The 21,200-nt window shown below is 41.0% G+C and overlaps 1 protein-coding gene across 1 annotated transcript in view; it reads left to right on the forward strand.

Annotated features, from left to right (window-relative positions):
- The window catches only part of ltbp1 (latent transforming growth factor beta binding protein 1), an 85,326-nt gene that overhangs the window by 36,099 nt on the left and 28,027 nt on the right, over window positions 1-21,200 (forward strand). The window contains exons 6-15 of the mRNA XM_030786154.1: window positions 2,062-2,268; window positions 3,016-3,296; window positions 4,526-4,628; window positions 7,126-7,200; window positions 11,472-11,594; window positions 14,924-15,091; window positions 16,135-16,356; window positions 17,544-17,566; window positions 20,182-20,284; window positions 20,749-20,835. Coding sequence (XP_030642014.1) covers window positions 2,062-2,268; window positions 3,016-3,296; window positions 4,526-4,628; window positions 7,126-7,200; window positions 11,472-11,594; window positions 14,924-15,091; window positions 16,135-16,356; window positions 17,544-17,566; window positions 20,182-20,284; window positions 20,749-20,835 — 1,392 coding nt within the window. The remainder of the gene's footprint in view (window positions 1-2,061; window positions 2,269-3,015; window positions 3,297-4,525; window positions 4,629-7,125; window positions 7,201-11,471; window positions 11,595-14,923; window positions 15,092-16,134; window positions 16,357-17,543; window positions 17,567-20,181; window positions 20,285-20,748; window positions 20,836-21,200) is intronic.

Consider the following 21,200-nt stretch of genomic DNA (forward strand, 5'->3'; position numbering starts at 1 on the left):
GAGTTGTCAGAGTGTGTAATGACTGGAACCACAGTGACAGTTTGATGTCATATCAAAACTTGTGTTTTGTTGAAAACAAACAAACAAACAAACAAAAGTTCAGTTTGATTCCAAAATAGAGCAACTCTTATTCTCTCCTTTAAGATTCTGAAAATATCAGTTGGACCAGTTTTTGACTCTTAAAATATATTTACAACACCTTGAAACTAATCTCAAATGTCAAGTAGTAGTAGTTGTGTCCATATCTGAATCTTCATTTTTTATGAAGAGCTAATATGTGTGTATCAGAGATGACAGTAGTTGTAAGATGTAGCTCTCCACATTGCCATGTGTGTTGTATGCCTTGGTCCATATGCTGGAATACATTGTCTAATAGGATGACGCTGGATACTAATGGGGCAGTTCTCCTGTGCTAAATTGAATTGTGGTTAGCAAGGGGAGATTCCTGTCGCTGTGGAGACTCAGACTGATCCAGCCAGGCATTTTGGCAGGCATCGGATTCCACACTGTATTCCTCAGGGAAGGAAAATTAACAGTGGAATTTTAGAGTTGTTAGTGTCCCCATCAAATGGCCAAACAGATGATTGCTAATACTGGGTTCTCCAGGGAGAACTCAGGAGAGGCATATTTTCTTTCTTTCTTTCTTTCTTTCTTTCTTTCTTTCTTTCTTTCTTTCTTTCTTTCTTTCTTTCTTTCTTTCTTTCTTTCTTTCTTTCTCTCTTTCTTCCTTTCTTTCTCTCCCACTCACTTACTTCAGACTGTCAACTTAATCCATGTTTTCAGATCTCTACTGTTAACATTTAGCTTACACACAGACACACACACACTCACACACGTACACACACACAAGTTCCTCCTGTCTTTAACCACTCCATTTGTGTTAATATTCCAGTATTGTTATGATTTTATAATTGGAAGTCTTGTTGGTATTACTTTGTTGACTCTTCCCCCCTGTGACATTAAAGAGTTTAGTATAATTACTACAGTATGAATGCAAATTGCTTTTTGGATGACGGACAAAGTGTGTGTGTGTGTGTGTGTGTGTGTGTGTGTGTGTGCGTGTGCACACATGTAACAGAGAGAGTGAGAGAAGCCACTCTCTCAAGTCTTCTTATACCACTCTGAAGGAAAGGACATTGAATGTGAGTTTTAACTGTTCTTTCATTTATTTGAAGTGGTGAAAATGATGCTACTTAGGAAAGTATTCTCGTCCCCCATACAAACATTAGTCTGATTCTCTTATCCTTACAGAGGCTTTCCAGAAAGACATTTTAAGGTGGACAATACGTCAACGGTGTACAGTACTATAAACTTTGGTGTCAAAGTTATGGCACTGCCAAAATCCAAATCCATAAAATACATATGTAGCTAGCTGGTGTAGGAGTCATTTTTGTCTCAGCAGTGAAGGCTTTGTTCTGAATGGGATTTATGGTTTTTGTCTTTGCTCTGCCAAGCATCTGCAGATTTCTCTGGCATCTTGTTTTTGTTTTTGGAAGGCCAGATCTCCTGGAGGAAATACTTTACCATGCAAATACACAGGACAGATGCCAACAATGGATCACAATCAACTCATCATGAAATATTGAACACACACACACACACACAGAAACAATAGTTGTACTGTGTGATTCAGGGCAGACTTGCAAAACTCTTGCCACAATGCTGAATGCTGGAACACAGTTTAATGATGTGTGTGTGTGTGTGTGTGTGTGTGTGTCTGTGTGTGTGTGCGTGTACGTGTACGTGTGTGTGTATGTATGTATGTATGTTTGTGTCTGTGTGTGTGTATGTATGTATGTTTGTGTGTGTGTGTATGTGTGTATGTATGTATGTATGTGTTTGTGTGTGTGTGTGTGTGTGTGTATGTATGTGTGTGTCTGTGTGTTTGTGTGTCTATGTATGTATGGCTTAGGAAACATACACGTGAACCTTGCCAATAGCACTGTGTTACTGAATTAAGCCTAAATGTTAAAAGGCTGTCCCCCAAACCAGGACTAATGGATGATCATTTCTCAGACTTTCAGTCATAGATGTGTGTGTGTTTTTTATGTGTCTCCACAGTGGTGTGTCACCTGCCCTGTATGAACGGTGGTAGATGCAGTGCTCGGGATAAGTGTCAGTGCCCACCCAACTTCACTGGAAAATTCTGCCAGATGCCAGTTCAAAATGGTCACCATCGACAACAGACATCTTTAAGTAATGGGCAAACATCACAAGTCCACTCCACACACACTATCCCAATGACGTTCGGCAATGGACAGAACCAAGGTAATTAACAACCAGTGAGAATGCAGCATGAGGACAGGTTTATTGTTATCAGTGATGTGACTCCTATAGTGCTACAACGTTATGTGTTTGAGGTCTCTCCTTGCCCCAACGCACCTGATTCAACTATACAATTCATTATCCAGCAACTGATTATCTATCAGGTTTGTGAGAGCAAGAAAAAAGTTCAAATGTGTAAAACTGTAGGCCTCAGAACCTCAGCACGGAGGAGAAACAGATTAGTTTTTGGTTATTAAGAGTCTTAGTAATTACTAATGTCTTTGTTTTTATTCAATTCAGTTCACCCAGTGATAAATACAGCTGGTGATATGGAAAAACAATTCTGTCAGACATTACATTGTAGAAATTCCAGAAATTCCAGAAAACATAATATTTACTTGTAGAGCGAATTCCTCTTGGGTCAGAGACTGAATGCTTCTTTCATTGGTGTAAGACAGCCGAAAATGTCATGCTCCACCAGAATAGAGCTGACTCAGAGAAAGGTCAAAGAGTTTAGCAGTCTGGCTAGCCAACTTTCCCTTTATTTATTTATTTTGTAAAAGTAAAAGTTCTTCCTTTCTTTTCCATTCTTTCTTTCTTTCTTTCTTTCTTTCTTTCTTTCTTTCTTTCTTTCTTTCTTTCTTTCTCTCTTTCTTCCTCTCTTTCCTTCAATGACTGCATTACTCAACTTATTAACACCTCTCTCTCTCTCTCTCTCTCTCTCTCACTCTCTCTCCCCCCCTCTCTCAGTTTCATTCTCTCCTAGTGTGGTGAACATCCATGTGAAGCATCCTCCTGAGGCGTCTGTACAGATTCACCAGGTGTCTCAGGTAGATTCAAGCGGTCAGGTAGTAAAAGGCTCTCAGCAGTCTAGTCACTACTCATATCATCAGAGAGAGAGCAGTCAGAAAGTCCAACAGCACAGCCAAAGCTTCAGCTACACAAACCAGCCAAGCTACATCAACTACCAGCAACCAGTCACCTCTAAGAGCCAGCTGGGACGCTGTTTCCAGGAGACTGCTGGAACACAGGTTTGTGAAGATGGGTACATGTGTTTGTGTGCTGTTGGGTGCATAGATGAATGTTTACTGAGTTTTTGTTTGTTTGTTTGTGTGTGTGTCTGTGTGTGTGTATGTGTTTGTGTGTGTGAGTGTGTGTGTGTGTGTTTGTGTAGATTCGTGTCAAAGTGGAAGGTTGTTTGATCAGATTCATCTAATTTCAAATTCTTCTTCAGCGTTTTCCTTTCTGTCTGTCAGACTGCTTCCCTCATTCTATCACTCTCTTTCTCTGCATCTTGTAGCTCTGCTGAACACAGTGGAAAAAATGGACAAAGGGCAGTTATAAAAGTAATTAGGACACTGCTACCATAAAAAAAGAAATCTAAATTCAAATTAATTCGGTGTAGGGAGATAGGTTTGAATCTGTCTTTTTGAATAATGTTTTTGCAACCCTTAAAATAAAAAATAAAATTGAAATCTACAAGTTTCTTCCTAAACCATTTAAAGTTCACCTTCATCCAAAATTTATGTTCGTTCGGGGTTTTGAGTCAACCTGTCTCATTTTTCATTCCTTTCAGATTTGTCAAGTGTTGTCTGCTGAGCTTATGACACAACTACAAAGATGCTATCAATACCTAAACAGTGTTCCAGGTTCCTTCATAAGTCATGTCTATATTCTGAGATATTTAATCTTTATATTTGGCATCTCGGTCCTTACATCTGATTCCGATCACTTTTTCATTTGTCTTCCATTTTGCTCTTTATTTGGTAGCACATAGATGAAATACTGTCCGTGGTTAGCATTAGCGTATCACACTGTTGATCAGAGGACAAAGGAGACAGACAGACTCAGGGGCAGGGATGCATTGATGGAAAAAAAGAGTGCTCCAAGCATGTATTAGCTCTGCTGGTCAAAAAAGGAGAAAGCTGCTTAATAGCATAAAGAATAATACCTGAAAATACAGCTAGCCCAGGAACCTGAAGAACACAAGACTCACAAAAATGGAGATTAGAGAATGACCTTCATTTTAATTTTGTCTCTTTTTCTCTTTTGTACTCTTATCTGTTCCTCTACCTTTTCTGTGTTCTCTCCTACATTTGTCTCTTTTTGTTTGCACTTGTGTTTTTATAAAATCATTCCTGTTTGTTTCTCCCTCATTTCCTCAAACACAAGGTCATGCTGACTCACCCCCTCTCTCTCACTCATTCAATAACATTTTTACCTCCGCTCATTCTTACTCTTTTTTTTGGTTTGTTTTCAGTGTGGAAAAGCACTCCCAGGTCTGTCTAAAAAAGAGGATTGCTGTGGATTCTTGGGCACATCATGGGGCTTTCACAAATGCCAGAAATGTCCAAAGAAGCCATGTAAGTCTCCCCATGTATAACACCAGCACACCAATACATACACAAACACACTATGGAAAACACTCTTGATGTCATGTATAGCTTAAAATGTACGAGCTGTTTATGTCCAGTGAGGAATTTTGCCCCCAAAATATCTCCTTCTCTCTGGAGTAAGACAAACATCTCAGCTATTTTCACTTTCTGGCTGTGTTGTGTAATGGGTCCCTGCAAAGTTGCTTGTGGTTCAGTCTACAGAAACTGAGGAGTGAAAGTGTCTGTGCTTCTGTCACAAGTGTGATCTGATTTTTGGGTTCCTAAGAGCCAGCACATCTGGGGTGGATTCCAGATGAAACCGTTGCCACGCCATGACCTTGTACGGGAATCAAATGCCCCTTCCCTCAGTATGTAAGGGGAAACCGAGTGACTCAACTGGTAGCCTGCCATTGTCTCCTAACGAGCGTTTCTCAGGAATAGTGAGAGTGAGAAAAACTCTGAGAGGAATACTAGAACAGGGGTTGAAGCTTGAGTGGGTGGATGATGGACATTTGGAGAAAGAAGCAAGAAATGATTAAACACTTACATGCTTAACCACACACACTCATGCTTTAAACATGCTGAGTCATCTGGCAGCCAGATCTGGAATTTTGCTACAGTAACGAGTTAGTTCAGCTTGAATTTTTTTTTTCCTTTGGAATTGTGCATGCTACTCCCACCCTGCTGAGTCACTTTATTCAAACTTACTTCAAGCACCAACTTTTTTAGGAGGTAGGAGTCCGTATTCTTTTCTCTTTGCTGGGAAACTATTTTTCTGTTCTACTCACTTATGTAGCCATATATGGGAATAAAGGGGCCATGTGCATAGCCAGACTTATTGTTCAGAATCTGGTTTGTTATCTTGTTTTTGCGAGACATATTCTGCAGTATGTTACGAGACATTCCACTACTGTTGCTATAACCTTTTAATTGTGAAATATTCCCATAGGTGCTTTTTTTGTTTGTTTTTGTGAGAGACTTTTCCCTCACACCACTTCCTAAATGGTACACACAGCCTGAGGACTTAAACATTTACGCACTGTGGAAAGAGCCTGATGGATCTGTTTCAGAATAGTGTTCATATTAGCACTCAGCATCTACTAACGCTTGGACTTCTTGAGAATAGAAAAAAACGTACCATTTTCTTGATTAAAAAAATGTCAATACATCAAGTTGCTTAAGTAAATGTAGATAATGACCTAAATCTAGGCTATAACCTCTTCTAGATGTTTCTCAAAATGTTGACAGTGTTTCCTCACATTATATAGCTAATCAATAACGCATTTAGTGTATCGAATCCTTTCCTATGGAATACGGTCACTAAAGCACAACTGTTTGGTTATACGAGAAGCACAAAGGCACAGGTGTGTGCTTGTATGAGGCTAGTTTACTATCGTTGACTGAAGGAAGTTCCTGCTTCTCACACACTCCCAGTGTGATATTTAAAGGGATGGTTTCAAAGCAATAGCTGCGAAACCTTTGTCACCTCTTTTGATTGTGTGTAGGCATGCTGTGGTCTTCACGTTGCCTTGGCACCTTGTGTTTATGCAAGCGTGTTGCCCTCCATGGTGGCATCAGCTGGGTTTAGGCAGAAAATAAGAGTTTGCAAACTGGTGGGAACACTATATATATATGTGCCCTGGACACAGTCAAAATAAATAGGTGGAAGTTTCAGACTCAGCCTTGTTTGTTTACGGAAGAAGCCCCGAATGTCTCCGAACCATGCTACTTTGTGCTCTGACCCCCCCCCCCCCTCTCTCTGTCTCTCTCTCTCTCTCTCCCTCTCTCTCTCTCTCTCTCTCACCCTCTCTGTGCTATTTATACTGGTCGTTGCCCAGTGGGTATTGGGAGAAATCTAACCGTGGCACTCATTCACCAGTCCTCCCCTGAAACAAAGATAAAAATGGTACTCTGCAGAATCGTTTTTCAGGGTTTACAGAGGCACAGTACATAACACACCAGGGTGAGAGCCTGCCTGTCCCGTGTGCGAGTGTATGTTGATGTTTGTGTATATGTTTGTGTTTGTGTGTGTATGTTTGTGTGTGTATGCGTGTATGTTTGTGTGTGAAGTGCTTTACTGTATTTGCAGAGACAGAATATAACTGGTACATATGTTGGCTTGTGTGGTATAAACAGTCTCAGTCTTGTTTCCCACACTAAGCAAAGCTCTCTCCAATCTGCTCATGAGTATTTGGGTGCTGCCCCAAAACATGGGCTCACAAGCTTTTCTCAGCTCTCAGAGGAGTGTGTGTATGTGCACGTGTGCCTCTTAATGTGTGTTTGTGCTCAGGGTGGAAGACAATGGCTTCTTTAAGCATGATGAAAGACCTGCAGTTCATCCATAGTTGAATGTTTATCTTTAAGGCCAGAACTTGAGATGCGCCAAAGATTTAGTGTTGAAACCCACATCTGGTACATTGCTCAGTATATATATATATATATATAAAATATTAAACTCTTTCTCTCTTATCTTTTCTTCCTTCAGCAATTCCTCTGTCAGGATCAAGGCAGGACATCAGGTGTCCTCAAGGCTTCGTACTCAATGATACTCGTTGTGTAGGTAAGATCTGTAGCTTTTCTTTATGTGTATGTGTGAGTGAGTAAGAGGAAATGAGAGGATGCTGTACTCAAATGATCAGTCACTCTCTCCGATTGGGTGAAATGGGAGAGAAAGGGACAGATAAACAAGGAGAGAAAGAGCTCTACTGGGGAGTGAATATGAATACACTTCATTTGTGACATGGCCCCTCTCTCTCTCTCTATCTCTCTCTCTCTCTCTCTCTCTCTCTCTATTCATTTTGTGTGGCAGAAAGAGGCTGCTCAGTATTCGCACACAGCTCCCCCTATTGGTGATGTGATATTGTTGCCTGGTTAATGATTCAGTCCCTTAGATTCTTGGTTGACATTATTCAGGCAATGTCAATGTCCTTATGATTTTGATAGTTTTCTATCCTACCTTTACAAACACTTAAACCACGTCAGCAGTACACTTCCAATTAAACTATGTCTATACTCTCCTTTATCCTTTCTCAACATTACATGTGCTTCAAGTTAAACTGAAAAAAAGTGAAATCCCTCTCAGCCCAGCAGCGCGGGCTTTCTGTGAGTGTAGCGTGTAGCCGTGTAGCTCAGTTGATCAGACGAAATGACATGGGTACTATGCCAAAATGAAGGACTTGACTCTGGCCCCAATTCATTCTTCAGTTTTCATGATATTTGCCGACTGCCATCTGTTGTCATGCTGGAGTTGCTTGTCGTTTATCAAAAGGATAAAGTTTCTGCACTCTCTCTCTCTCTCGTTCTCATTCTCTTTCTGTCTTGTTCTCTCTGACTTGGCAGTGATCCATCCTACTTTAGCTGGACTTCAAACACTCAAACAAGTGAGAGCAATAAAGAGAGAGAGAGAGAGAGAGAGAGAGAGAGAAACAGGAGAGACAGTTGCCATATTTGATGGATTCCCCTAATCTGAAGTGAATTTGGGTATGATAGCTAGAGATAGCCCCATGTATCAGGTCTGGCAGCCAGGGCAGCCTTCATTGGCGTCACACTCAATCAATGCCGATCCACCCCACTTACTCTAAAAGAAAGAGAGAAGGCAGGGTTGTGACAGAAAGAGAGTAAGAGATGGAAAGCGGATGAAAGAAAGCAAGCAAGAGAGAAAGGACAGACTGGGTAGGAGGAATAGCTTGAAACACTCATTCATTCATTCATTCATTCATTCATTCTCTAAGTCGCTTATCCTAATTAGGGTCGCAGATGGTGCTGGAGCCTATCCCAGCGCTCATTGGGAGAAAGGCGAGGAAACACCCTGGACAGGTCGCCAGTCCATCGCAGGAGCTTGAAATAGTTTTAATGATATTGCTTTGAAATTGACAGCTCATCTGTTTATCCACTGTTTAATTAAAAAAAAAAAGTCCCAGCTTGTGTGCTTTGGTTCATAGTGCCACAGACCTAGAGCTTCCTCTTCTGTCTTAGGCAAAACAACATCTGCTGTTAGCTGCCACCGCTAGCTAGCACAGCAAGCCAAAACCACTAGCCTCAAACCACTAACTAAAAAGAACCAGGCTTTGGACTGAATGGGGAAAGGAGGCCGGCCTGCTGCCCAAAAGGAGACTCCCCAGACAAGGGAGGAAAATGGAGAAAAGCACCATTCCAGATTTCAGTATATAAAGAGATGTACTTGAGAAAGCTAACAGCAGAGAAGTGTGGGATCTTTCTTTATTTGTTGCATATTTGACCACAGATCAAAAGGCTTATTTACTCTTGCCTTTGATCATTTGAGTATTTGATAAGATGTGTACCTTAAATCCATTTCATCGACGTTTATATTTTGAAGCAGAACTTTTGAACATGGATCGAACAGAGAACAAGATAACGATGGGGGAAATAGCTTTAACCAAGGGTTTTGCTCGACTAAAACAGATGAACTAAACTCACAAGGCAGCCATATTTCCTGAAAAGAAACGAACATATATGAATTACTCATTGAATTGGTCTCTGTATGACACATAGTCTTACATACAGCCCATTACTCAGACCAAAGAAACTTATCTCAGTGTGAGTCTGCAAGTCTGGCCCGAAATTTTCCATCCAAGGGTTCTTAACTCTGTTCCTTCAGCAGAGAATCTCTGACTCATTCTAAACCTTCATATCCTGTAGCGTATTCCACTCTGTTTTATGGGTCCATTTGGGGTACATTTGCACGTTGTTTTCCTTGGAATCAGGTATTTGTGTTTACTGAACACTGCTCGTGTTGTGACTGTGTCCAATAAAACTATCACTAGAGGGAAAAACTGTTCGGACTGAAGGTCTTTTGTTTTGTTTCTGGGAAGCAGGGTCTGATTATGAGTAAGACTGATTTAATTATGTTGCATCTTTTCCCAATGTCTGTATGGGTATGTGTACATATATGAGTTTGTGTCTGTATGTGTGGCATTGCGTAGGTGATGAATGCACTTTTAGATCAGGGAACTGTCCCATTCCAAACCTCTGTGGTGTGTATTACTAACACACAGGCCCGGCCCTTACTCCACATCCAGGGATTTATTTGTCTGTAAAACAGATTAAGAGGATGCGTAAGAGATGATCTGTCTTGTTCAGTTCTTGGGTTTACAGCGCCCACAGTGACACTGACACTCACACACACACATACAGCCTTAGGGGACTGAAAAGTACACAGTGTGAAGGTCTTGCATCACTCTTTAACGTTTTATTCACCCATTGGGATATTATGCTGTCATAGTTTTGACTGACAGCATACATGGTGTGTCTTCCCATATTAAAGTGAAGATGAGCAAATGCCTGTGGAAGCATGTTTGCGCGCACACACAGACACATAGACACACAGACACACACTTACACACACACGCACACACATACACACCCACACACACCCCCTTAGTTTGAACTCACTGACCTCCATGGGAGCACACAGGAGATGTGTCACAGTTAATTTTGCCTGAAATATACTTTTCCTTTTTGCGTAGTGGCAGTTAGCAGAGAAACAGCCTGTAGTATGTACATAGACAAGAAAAGAACATTAAAATATTCAAGGATGCATGCAGGCATGTGCGCACACGCAGACACACACACAGACACATAGACACACACAGACACACACACACGCACGCACACATACACACACACACACACACACACACACACACACACACACACACACACACACACACATACATATAACATTGTAAGCATGTGTGCAGTGCCTCTTGAGGGCTCTTGTACTGTCTGATAGCATTTCTGTTACCTTAAGTTTAGCTGCATCCGCTGCTAACATATACTGCATCCTTTTTATACATGTTGGTTTGCACAAAAAGAGAGAAAAGAGAGAACACATGAAATAGAGAGAAAGAAAGAGGTTTCTGCCCCAGAAACCCCTTGGCCAAACAGAACATTTAAATCGGAATGTGTTATGACAGTAAAGAGGGAGGGGTGTAGTGATGGTGTGGACTCTTGCTCCTGTTATTTAGATTCTCTGTCGGTGGTTTCAGTCTGCGGCTTTAGTAAGCTACCATGTTTCGTAGGAAACTACGAAAACAAGTGCTGTTTAGAGCTACTCCTCTGTCCTTTGCTAAGCCAAAGTACACAAGTGATAGCTGGATTCTAAGTGTGTATGTAAATGTGTCAGACTGTATTTTAAGTAAGCCAGGAAGCTGTGTGTGTGTGTGTGCATACTTGTGTGCGCGCGCGTGCATGTTTACGTTTGTATGTGCATACGTGCGTACATGCTTGTTTTAAGTTTCAGTACTTATTGTAAGTATTGAAAGAATACCCTGAAATGAGAGTCCTGTAACCTGCTAGTCTTGATCAATAACTCCTTGAAAGTCATTCAAATCACAATATACCTTTAAGAGTGGATTTACAAGAAATTCATCAGTCGAATGGAATATATAATGTTCATAGTCCAGAAGTGTGCAACATCAGTTTTAAGACTACCAAATTTCATCTCCACCATTTAAGAGCAGAGTGGGGACAGTAATGGACCAAAACAGCGACATAGACTTGTCTTGGTTGTGAAGAAACAATATTTATCTTTTTTATCAAACCTCCAAAACTTTCAGATACCATTGAAAGACCAAGCTTGGTTTACCAAGGCAAGTTTAGTTTGCTGAGTGATTATGTTTAGACTACGACAGAAGCAAGCAGAGAGGCCTGTAATTTAGACTTTGATGAGAAGACCTGTGCCCAAATGCATCAAGTATATAAGGGTAAGAGAACTGATCTAGGGCCAGCTCTGTATAATTGTATTTCAGGATTATAGAAGACAAGTACTATATCTGTACTGATATCAGTATTGTGTCCATTTTTTCACAGATCTGGATGAGTGTCAGTTGCCGGGGGTCTGTCCTAATGGAAATTGTTTTAACACTGTTGGGAGTTACATGTGTGTGTGCAAGATTGGATTTGTGCCAGACTCCACACGCACCACCTGCTACCGTAAGTCCTCCACCTCTTCTCTCCCCTTCTCTTCACCTCTCTTACTTTTCAGTTTTCTCCCCACCTCTCTTCTCCTCCCCTCCCCTCCCCTCCCCTCTCCTCTCCTCTCGTCTCCTGTTTCCTTTTATTATTTCTGCTTTGTATTATGGAAGATGCATTTTATCTGAGGGTATAAGATTATGAGGGTTGTTTTTTTTACCTACATGAGCATGAACAGACACACACTATGTATGTGTGTGTATATATATATATATATATATATATATGTATGTATATGTATATTATGTCCCTCTTATGTGCTCTGCCACTGACATCACTAATGTTGTGAGGAAATTGGCCTGTTAATCAGCATACCTTGCTGCCTAGCACTAGACAAAACAAACTGAACTGGGCTGGACAAATAATTGTAATAATTTTGCTGTTTGTCAGCAACTTGTTTTAAAGTTTCTTGAAACTTTTTTTTTCTAAAGGACCATTTACTTTTTCACAGGAGAGATATATTCATATGTCAAATATTGAAATATTTTCAACTGGATTTTTTGGAAGGTCACAGAACACTGTGAAAAATGAGTCATTTGTCCAGCTCTGCTTTGACTGTGCATCCATTCAGCGATTGGCAGGATTCTGTATCTTTGGCTCTCGGCTTTTCTTCTCTGTTCCTCTTACTGAACATCTGGACACCAGCGTGATTCTAAACCACAGAGAGCCTCTCAGGCACAACAGCCCTGCAGAGCCTGAGCAAACTTCTCTCCTTTATTGAAAATGCAACACAGAGTGTTTACTTCTTAACGTCTGTCTCTTAAAATGCTATTTAATACGGGTGTATGTGTGTGTGCGTGTGTGCGCGTGGGTGCTCTATGCATGCGTTGCTTGATCAAATAAAATCTAATCTTAAATGCTGTGATTTTGTTTCTATGTGTTTGTAACTCATGCTGGCTGGATATGTTTGTGCCTTTTTGTCTGAAGCTGTATTGTGTGAAGTACACTGTTTGGGCCGCTCACCCGTAAACATCGCTTCATTTTGTGAATCAGTATACACGTGTGGTTACACAAGGATTGTGCAAGCTTTGTGCAGCAGTTATCAGTGCTAATATGCAGATCTAACAGGATCTCATGATCTTAAGTGGCTACAAGCTATTTGCGTTTCAATGCATAAGAAATTTTTAAAGAAAATAATCTGTTTGAATATAGGCTGAAATATCAGCTGTTAGGCATCTTAATTATAAATTTGCTTAATTGCTTGAATTTGCTTAATTATATTGAAATTTTAATACATTATATTGTTGTCTCATAATGCAAATGATATAAGCCACAGAATAAAAAGCAAAAAAAAACCCAAAGCAGTTTTATATGTGCACTAATGCATATAATCACATAGGAGTGTTATTGTTAGATTCTGCTGGGGGTTTTTTTCTGAACTGATCGTGCATTGTTTCATTTTGGGGCAGAACTGCTAGTCTGAAGACTCATAGCTGTTGTGTGACCAAAGTCAGCAATGAAATGCCATTTAGCATTTTGTCTCTTAAAGTGTTGCCTTGTTGGCTCAGAGAATCCCCTTGATACAGACTCAAGCATGTTAAGCATGCTGGACTCCTCAAGCTCCTAGAGTGAGCGCGTCTTCTTAATTGGTGGATTGGCCCAGACCCAATGGTTTTTGGCCATGAGGAGCAAGAGAGATGTAGAGGATTTGAGAGAGAGAGAGAGAGAGAGAGAAGGAAGGAGACAGTTGCAGAAAGGGGGAAGGGAGATAGAGAGTAAAGAGAAAGAATGAGAGAGAGGGCAGAAAAGAAGGATAGTGTGTGTCTGTGTCTTTGATTGCCTGTCCTGCTCCATTTCCCCAGTGTGTCAGGCCTGAGAAGTTTGAGACTCATGGGCGCCATCACAATTTTTACAGGGGGGGTTGGGGGGGGGGGGGTACTAACTCTGTGCCATAAACTCTCATGAACAGATGGTAGATACACACACGCAGGCAAGCAGTCACTAATACAGTCAGTGAACTACCACCATTTCCCACTTAGGCCCATTCTCTTCATTAGCAAATGTTATAAATAAAGTGGTAAAGAGGGTTCCTTCTGACTTCTCTCTGATGAGTATAAATGTCAGCCAGAGTTTCAGTTTCACAGTAAAGCTGTCTTGACCTTTTGTTCAGGAAATAGAGAAGAGAAAAATAGGTATTTTTCATGATTGTTCTCTTTTTCAGTGTGTGTGTGTGTGTGTGTGTGTGTGTGTGTGTGTGTGTGTGTGTAACCTATGCTCATTAGTAATTCAGTGCATGGTTACATCCTTGTGCGTCTAGAATTCACCTGAATAGTTAAGTTGTAGTTTTTTGAGAATTAGCAGTAATAGTCTATGGGCTGGTTTGCCCAGCTGTGGATTTTTAATCTCACTCATAATATATACCTAAACAAACAAAGCAAAACAGTGCATTAATAGACAATTAGACATTTAGACACATTTGCTAGTAATCAGAACATTTAACATTGAGCAAATGTTTATCCTTGCAACTTCTGGCTAAAATCACACAAAGACACTGTAAACTAATTATGGAGGTAAATTAAGAGTAAATGTACAGTGAGGACAGTGTATGGTTTTAGCATTAATATTTCAGGTTTATTCCCTTGAGAGGGTGCTGTGGTCAGGTAGCATAGCACATATCATAAGGGTTTCTTACTGGAACACCAATAAGTCATTCAGAACGCCAATAACCAAAAACTAACAGTCGGACATTGTACAGATGGTACACGACCACAAGAAATTGTAACAGAGTCCACCAACGGAGTGTACCAATAATGGAATCTGATAGTGGTTCTATTGCCATAATTTAACATACCTGACAGTCACCTGCATTCAGTTAGTCTTATCATAGCCTTTTAGTGATTCCCTGTATGTATATTTATTTCTCTCCTAGACTCTGTCTCCTCTTGCATTTGCTCTTACCCCTGCACACAGCTTTGCTTGTCGTACTGTCATCTGGGTGCATGTGTTTTGATGATGTGCTTCTTTTGTAGTTTTCTTTTCCTAATTTTACCTCATGAATATTTTTACTTCTCTTCTCCTCTCTGAAGCTTATAAGAGTTGTACTGGTCTCATAGCAACTCGAGGTATTTGTGTCAGTGTTCCTACAGTAATTGTTGTTGCAGTTTTATTACCATAGCACTGTTTAGCTGCACTGCCACTCTCTTAGATTTTAAGTAGTGTTGTAGAACGTGGTGAAGGGAAATTCTTTACTTTTTCTTTTCTTCTTTCTTTCATATTTGTGTCACACGCTACACACCTCTCACCCCTCACCTCCATCCACTCCTTACTTTTCCCTCCAAACGACAAATCAGCTCACACCCCGGCTGTCCGTGAGGAGAAGGGCGCTTGCTTCCGATTGGTCAGTACGGGGAAGCAGTGTCTGCACCCGGTGTCCACTCAGCTGAGTAAACAGCTGTGCTGTTGCAGCGTGGGTAAAGCCTGGGGTCCACGTTGTGACCATTGCCCTCTACCTGGGACAGGTAAGGCCCCCAGATCCAGAGCCTTATCCCCCTCCCTCAACCAACTCTTCACCTTTGTCTGCATGCAGTTCACTGCTGTGCTCTGTAGATTCTACGTCTAGATGAGCTCACACCCCTCCTATGGGTGTTGGCTGTCACTCTGTCACTGTACTTATACATACAATATATATATATGTGTGTGTGTGTGTGTATATATATATATATATATATTGCTTATACTGTCCACACACATTGTCTCTGTGACTGTATGCATGTGTATGTATGTGAGATTTTGATGATTGACATTTGAAACACAGACTTGATGTTAAGGAAATCCAGGCTTGCGGCAGGGAATAATGTGCTATATGGTGTTGCGGCTGGTATTTGTTTCTCTTTGACGGGTGCACACACAGAACGACATTGATATTCTGAGAAACTGCGTGTACATCCGATTACTCACCTTGCTCATGCATTGCAGCAAAGATGAGAAACAACATCAGTTGTTGCCAAGGCAGAAAAGACTCCTATGTGTTCTTTGTTTGTCCCTGGGAATTGATCACCCTCCTGTAAGACCGATTAAACTGTAATCATTATCTCATACTGTTGTTTTTTATGTTTCAATGCTAACTGCTTCATTCAAAATACTCTAATGCCATTTTTAGGTTATTCGGCAAGGATAAATTGCTTTGTGGTGCAAATTTTGAGTTTCTTCCTTTATTTTTCACTTAATGTAATTTTTTAATGATCAGCGCTTCAATATTGTGACACATCTGGCATAACCTATTTCTCCTCATTGATTTGACATTGATATACATCTAACCAATCTAATCACCATTTTAAGCAGAAAATTGTGGCTCTTTGTCTACTGCATTATATTATCAGTCTTTCCACATGTTCCTACCAATCATCCTTTGCATTGCTCCTACATCTCAACCTCTCTGTCTGACTTTGAAACAGCACAAAATACTGCAGCACAAAAAGTCTCTGCATTTTGTTTTTCTTTGATCTACCTTGAAATTCTGCGAAGACTGATTTTCTCACTGTAGTCTCTTTCTGTCTCTTAGCGGCATTTAAAGAGATCTGCCCTGGTGGGATGGGCTACCACGTTACTGTCCCCAATAGCCAAAAACCCAAACCCAGCAACCCCAATCCACCGGTTGTCCATGGCAATGGCCAGCCGTCCGTCAAACACCAGGAGCCTGTGGCCCCTCCTCTTCCTTTCCCTACTCTGCCTCAGCCAGTGGAGGCACTGAGTGTCACAGAGAGGCAGCTGCCTTTAGTTCCAGGTGAGCCCAAAAAACAGTTCATTACTTCCTCTAATCCTGTATCTCAAAGGCTTTCCAAAGAAGAGTTTATGCCTTACTCTCTGGAGCTTTTTGTCTTGAGAACAGGATGGCCTGTATGGTTTGTGTGCAAAATGTTTTGTGTTTTTGTGTATCTTTTCTCTTTGGTATGCTGTGCAAGTGTTTTGGGCTGGAGAAAATGTAACCCAAAGCTGACAGATGCAAGAGTGTGTGTTGGTGTTTCTTTGTTTCCTGTGATAGGACTGCATCTCTCTCTCACTCTCTCTCTCTCTCTCTCTCCAACTCTCTCTTTCTCCCTCTGTTTCCCTGGAGGAAAGGGAGATTTGGCAGCTGTAGAGAACACAGAGTTGTCCAAATTACTTCTCAACTGTTCATGAGCTTTGTTAACACTTTGGACAGATTCCACTTTTGGAGAGGCAGTGAGGGGGAGAGGGAGAGAGAGAGTACAGGCACATCTTAGAGTTAGCACACCATCTATGAAAGGTTATGAAATCGATGCTGTCGTCTGTGTTGTCAAACTATGGCTGCCAAACATCAAAATCCAGAGCCCCTGTGCATTTATTTATTCATTTTTAAAGCTTTAAAACAATGTGATTCCAAAAATTGTATTACATGTCCAGCACAACACCAAGCCATAAAAAACACTGAGTTGAAATATGGCATGGAAATTGGCCAGTTTTTTGTGGGAAAGTGTAAGTCTGAGTGTCCTTGGGCCTTATTAACATATGTCCTGAAGCTAAGAGATTACATCATATTTTTCAAATGTTCAAAGTGACTTTGGAGCTGGAAGAGTTGTAGGCTCCAAATCACTGATTGGTCATCCATTTTCGGTTGACAGTGGGATTCAGTGGTCTCGCTGCATGCTAAAGGTTCCCAGCGGCTCCACAGTATACTACCATATGAAATCCACTACACTGTCATTTTAGCAGTAATATGTAGTTGCCATAATTGTTATATAATTATTTATCTTGTAATACCCTTATGCATGTTTCAGTTGTTTTAGTTATAAAACTGTCAAAAAATTCTCTGTACCTTTCCACCAAACTACCTCAAATGTGTATATTCAGTTATATACACATTGATTTGTTCTAAGGGCTCTGATGCATTTGTTTTGTGTGTTTGTGTGTGTTTATTTTTTTTACTTTAATTTCACTGGTGTGTGTGAGCAGTAGTCACAGCTGCCGTGGAGCAGGTAGGTTGATTCAGCCGTTTACATGCTGAAGCTTTTGTTGCATGCACTGGGCAGCGAACGAGCCAGCTAGCACCCAGTCCTTTTGCACAATGGCAGACTGCAATGCTGTCCCACAGCACCAGGGCAAGAACGCACAGAAGCTGCAGCCAACTCCGCATGCAAGTTAGCTACCATTGCATGATTGAGCCATGCTAATCTCTCAGCTTCTGAGGAAGCTGTGTGTGTGTGTGTGTGTGTGTGTGTGTGTGTGTGTGTGTGTGTGTGTGTGTGTGTCTGTGAGTGGTTTTGTATGTCTGTGAGTGTGTAGTCTGTGTGTGTGTGTGTATGTGTGTGGCTGTTTGTGTGTGTTTGTGAGTGTCTGTGAGTGTGTTCGTCTGTTTGTGTGTGTGTGTGTATGAGACAGAGAGAGAACTTCATCATTTTTTGGGCTTTGCCATTTTTGGCATCGTTCAGTTTTTTGTGAGAAATAGGCTCATGTGTTTGAACTTCTGTCACTTGTTTGTGAACATGACAAAAGTAGCAATGAGCACATCCTCCTCAGAGATATATATCTTCTTACTGAATTTGTTATTGCCAGTTTATCAGAGAACTCTCATGGAATGGAATGGAATGATTACGCTCAGACACTGTGTTTACTTTGCAACTTTACCAGAGGTCAGAATCTGTTTGTGACTCAACACACAACAGCAACTACATTAACTCCAGTGACTTAGCTTGTCAGCAAAAGCTACATCTGGAGGACCACTCAGATTCAAGGGCACAGATTTAATTTAAACTCCTCTGACAGCTTTTGACAGAACATTTTGCAGAACATGGCAACAAATTAGTTTTTCCACTCTTGCATAATAACTAAACAAATCAAATCCAAGTCTGTCACAAAAAAGATAAAGCAATCTGGATAAGTGTGCAAAAACTCAGTGTGTACAATGGCTGGCGTCTCGCTGGATGATAACCATTGTCATCACATAGCGATGACATTTTTGGATTCATTTAGAGGTAGCGCCGTCGCCAAATACACGTCTTTATAGCTGGCGAGCACGGTTTAAAAATTGTACACAAGCTTAGCTTTATAAACAAAACTTTGAGTAGGCTGTAAGAAGCACTCTTGAAATTACTGCACTACTTGATGTAGCAGGTCTACTCTAATGAGGCTGAGGAACTCTAGAGCTGTGATGGTGTATGAGTGGGGGAAAAAACAGCAACCGTATTTCAAATGTGTGGTTATGTAATCATCTTCTAACCTCAATGTGGTCAGGAACTGAAACGTCTCAACCTCGTCCTTTAGTATTGCTGCTTGCTTTCTCGATCCTCTCATTGTTATCTAAAGATGTAAGGGTCCTAGCTCTCTCAAGATCCAGTTTCATATGTAATTCCTGTTATAGAATTTGTACATCTCTGAAATAGGAAATAAGACAATGCTTAGATTTGCACGTTTTTTGGGTTTTTTTTACAGTTAGGTCAGTGCAAATGGCACAGAGAAGAAGTCACAGTATGATCTTGGCTCAGAATGATTTGCAGATAGCCTGGCAATAAATTGTTTATTATTTATCAGAAGACTACAAACGCATTTTCTGACAACAGTCAAATTTAGAAACAGTTGTAGGTTGCAGGTGTAATCTGCTCATTCACAGTCATACAGAATGGTAAAAGACAAAATGGCAGAATGACATGTTTTCCTGGTAAACATGACATTTCACTACATTGGAGGGGGGTGGTACCATGCTCCTTTGAAATACAAGGTTGTTTATACAGAAGCATTTTCGGGAAAGCTGTAACACTTTAAGAGGAATTACCAGTCAACATTCGTTTGGAAAGCACTTCATGGGAAGCCGGTGTGTACTCTGTTGCTATTCCATGTCGAGGTCAAAGTCAGGGAAGATTTACTTTCTTTGATATTATCTTGTTTCCTATTGGAGAGCAACTCAGTCACTTGGTGATAAATAATAATAGCAACAACAACAATAACAACAACACTTACAACCTGTCTTATGTAAAAAAAAACCCTCAGTAATAGGTTTTAGGGGTAGTTTCACCCTTATTAAAATTGCTGAGTGTAAAAATCCTTTGAATATGCCAACTGGATAAAATGCGATCTGAGTGAAGATTATGAATAGATGAAGGTCAGAGATCTTTGACAGGAAATCACTTTGAGATTCCCTAGGGCCCCCTCCCTCCTTCCACCACCCCCCCCCCCCCCCTCCCCCGAATCCCCACCCCCACCCAATCAGTGGACAGAGTGAAGAGCTGAGCGGAGATTGGGTTTTGGTTTCCTCCCGTCGTGCTGCAAAAGCTTATTACACCCCAGCGTAGCCCTGTCTGCCTCTTAGTCTCATGGCAGGAGATGCTTCAGCACTGTTTACAACAGAGCAATGCCAGCATGACCAGCACGCATGAACATGTCAACAAGAGGGACGGGAAAAAGAAGAAGAAAAAAAAATAGAAAGAACGCAGCTTATGCTTGCACACTTTGCACTATTCGCATACAGACCACAGCGCACTTCATGGATCAGCTGTTTACTGTGTGTGTGTGTGTGTGTGTGTGTGTGTGTGTGTGTGTCTGTGTATGTATTTGTACGTATGTGTCCTTTGTGTGCTGTTTTTTTTTGTCATTGAAGGAGCTTTTTACCCGAGGTGGTATTGATAGGTCGGTTGTAGAGCCTGGCCAACCCCAGCTCTCCCCGGGCGTGTCGACCATAAGGATGGAGCAAGCTTTTCCAGGTGTATAACACATTAAACCCCTCCATCCCCTCTCCCCACCTGTCTCCCCCTCTCTCTTTGGCTGTGTGGTGGCTGTTCGCCCTAATTCACATTCAAATGCAGAAGGGGCAGGACACTGTTGGTGGTTTGAGTGATGAAGAAAAAGACTATTGGCTTATGTTGAATCTGGTTGATTCTGAGGCCCTTTGCTGTCACCTGGCATATTTGGTTTTGTTTTGTTTTGTTTGTTTTTTTTGAGGATTGTTTCCTTACTTACCTGATAACAAGTGGAACACTGTACACATATAATACAGGTTTTATATTTGTGTGTACATTAATGTGTTTATACACTTGTTTGAAATGTTTATATTATATGTTTATATACGTGTGTGTTAACTCATGTTCTGTGATGTAGTGCATTGGTGAAAACTGAAAGTTCTCAGTCTTCATTTTTCCTCTTTTCCTACTTTTCTCTCTGTCTCCAGAGGTGGTGGAGAAAACGTCGCCACCTGCTCCTGTTGCCATCCTGCCCACGAGTGCAAGCCAGGATATTGCCCCCACACAACTGGCAGGTGAGGTTTGATTGGTTGAATGAAATGCCACTCATAAATCACTGTAATGTAATTGTTTGTCTCACTGCTTTCCATCAGCCTTAAATTAAAGACTTTGTGATATCCTGCACAAATAACTCCACGCCCATACATCAGCAGTCACTTCTTTGTTAACTTACTGTGAAGGCCATCTCAGAATGACAGGGAGTGTCACATTCATTTACACTGTCTTCAGTCTGCATCACAGGGATTTATAGCATCAGTGCTTAGCATAATGCTAATTCCATCTATATTCTCAGCTTGTCAGTGAAACACAGCATCCTGAACACAAATGAATGAGTGGAACTGGACACGGGAGACTATATATATACAGTCACTATATCTCC

The sequence above is a fragment of the Chanos chanos genome, chromosome 10 (genome assembly GCF_902362185.1).
Source record: "Chanos chanos chromosome 10, fChaCha1.1, whole genome shotgun sequence".
Classification (NCBI taxonomy): Eukaryota; Metazoa; Chordata; class Actinopteri; order Gonorynchiformes; family Chanidae; genus Chanos; species Chanos chanos.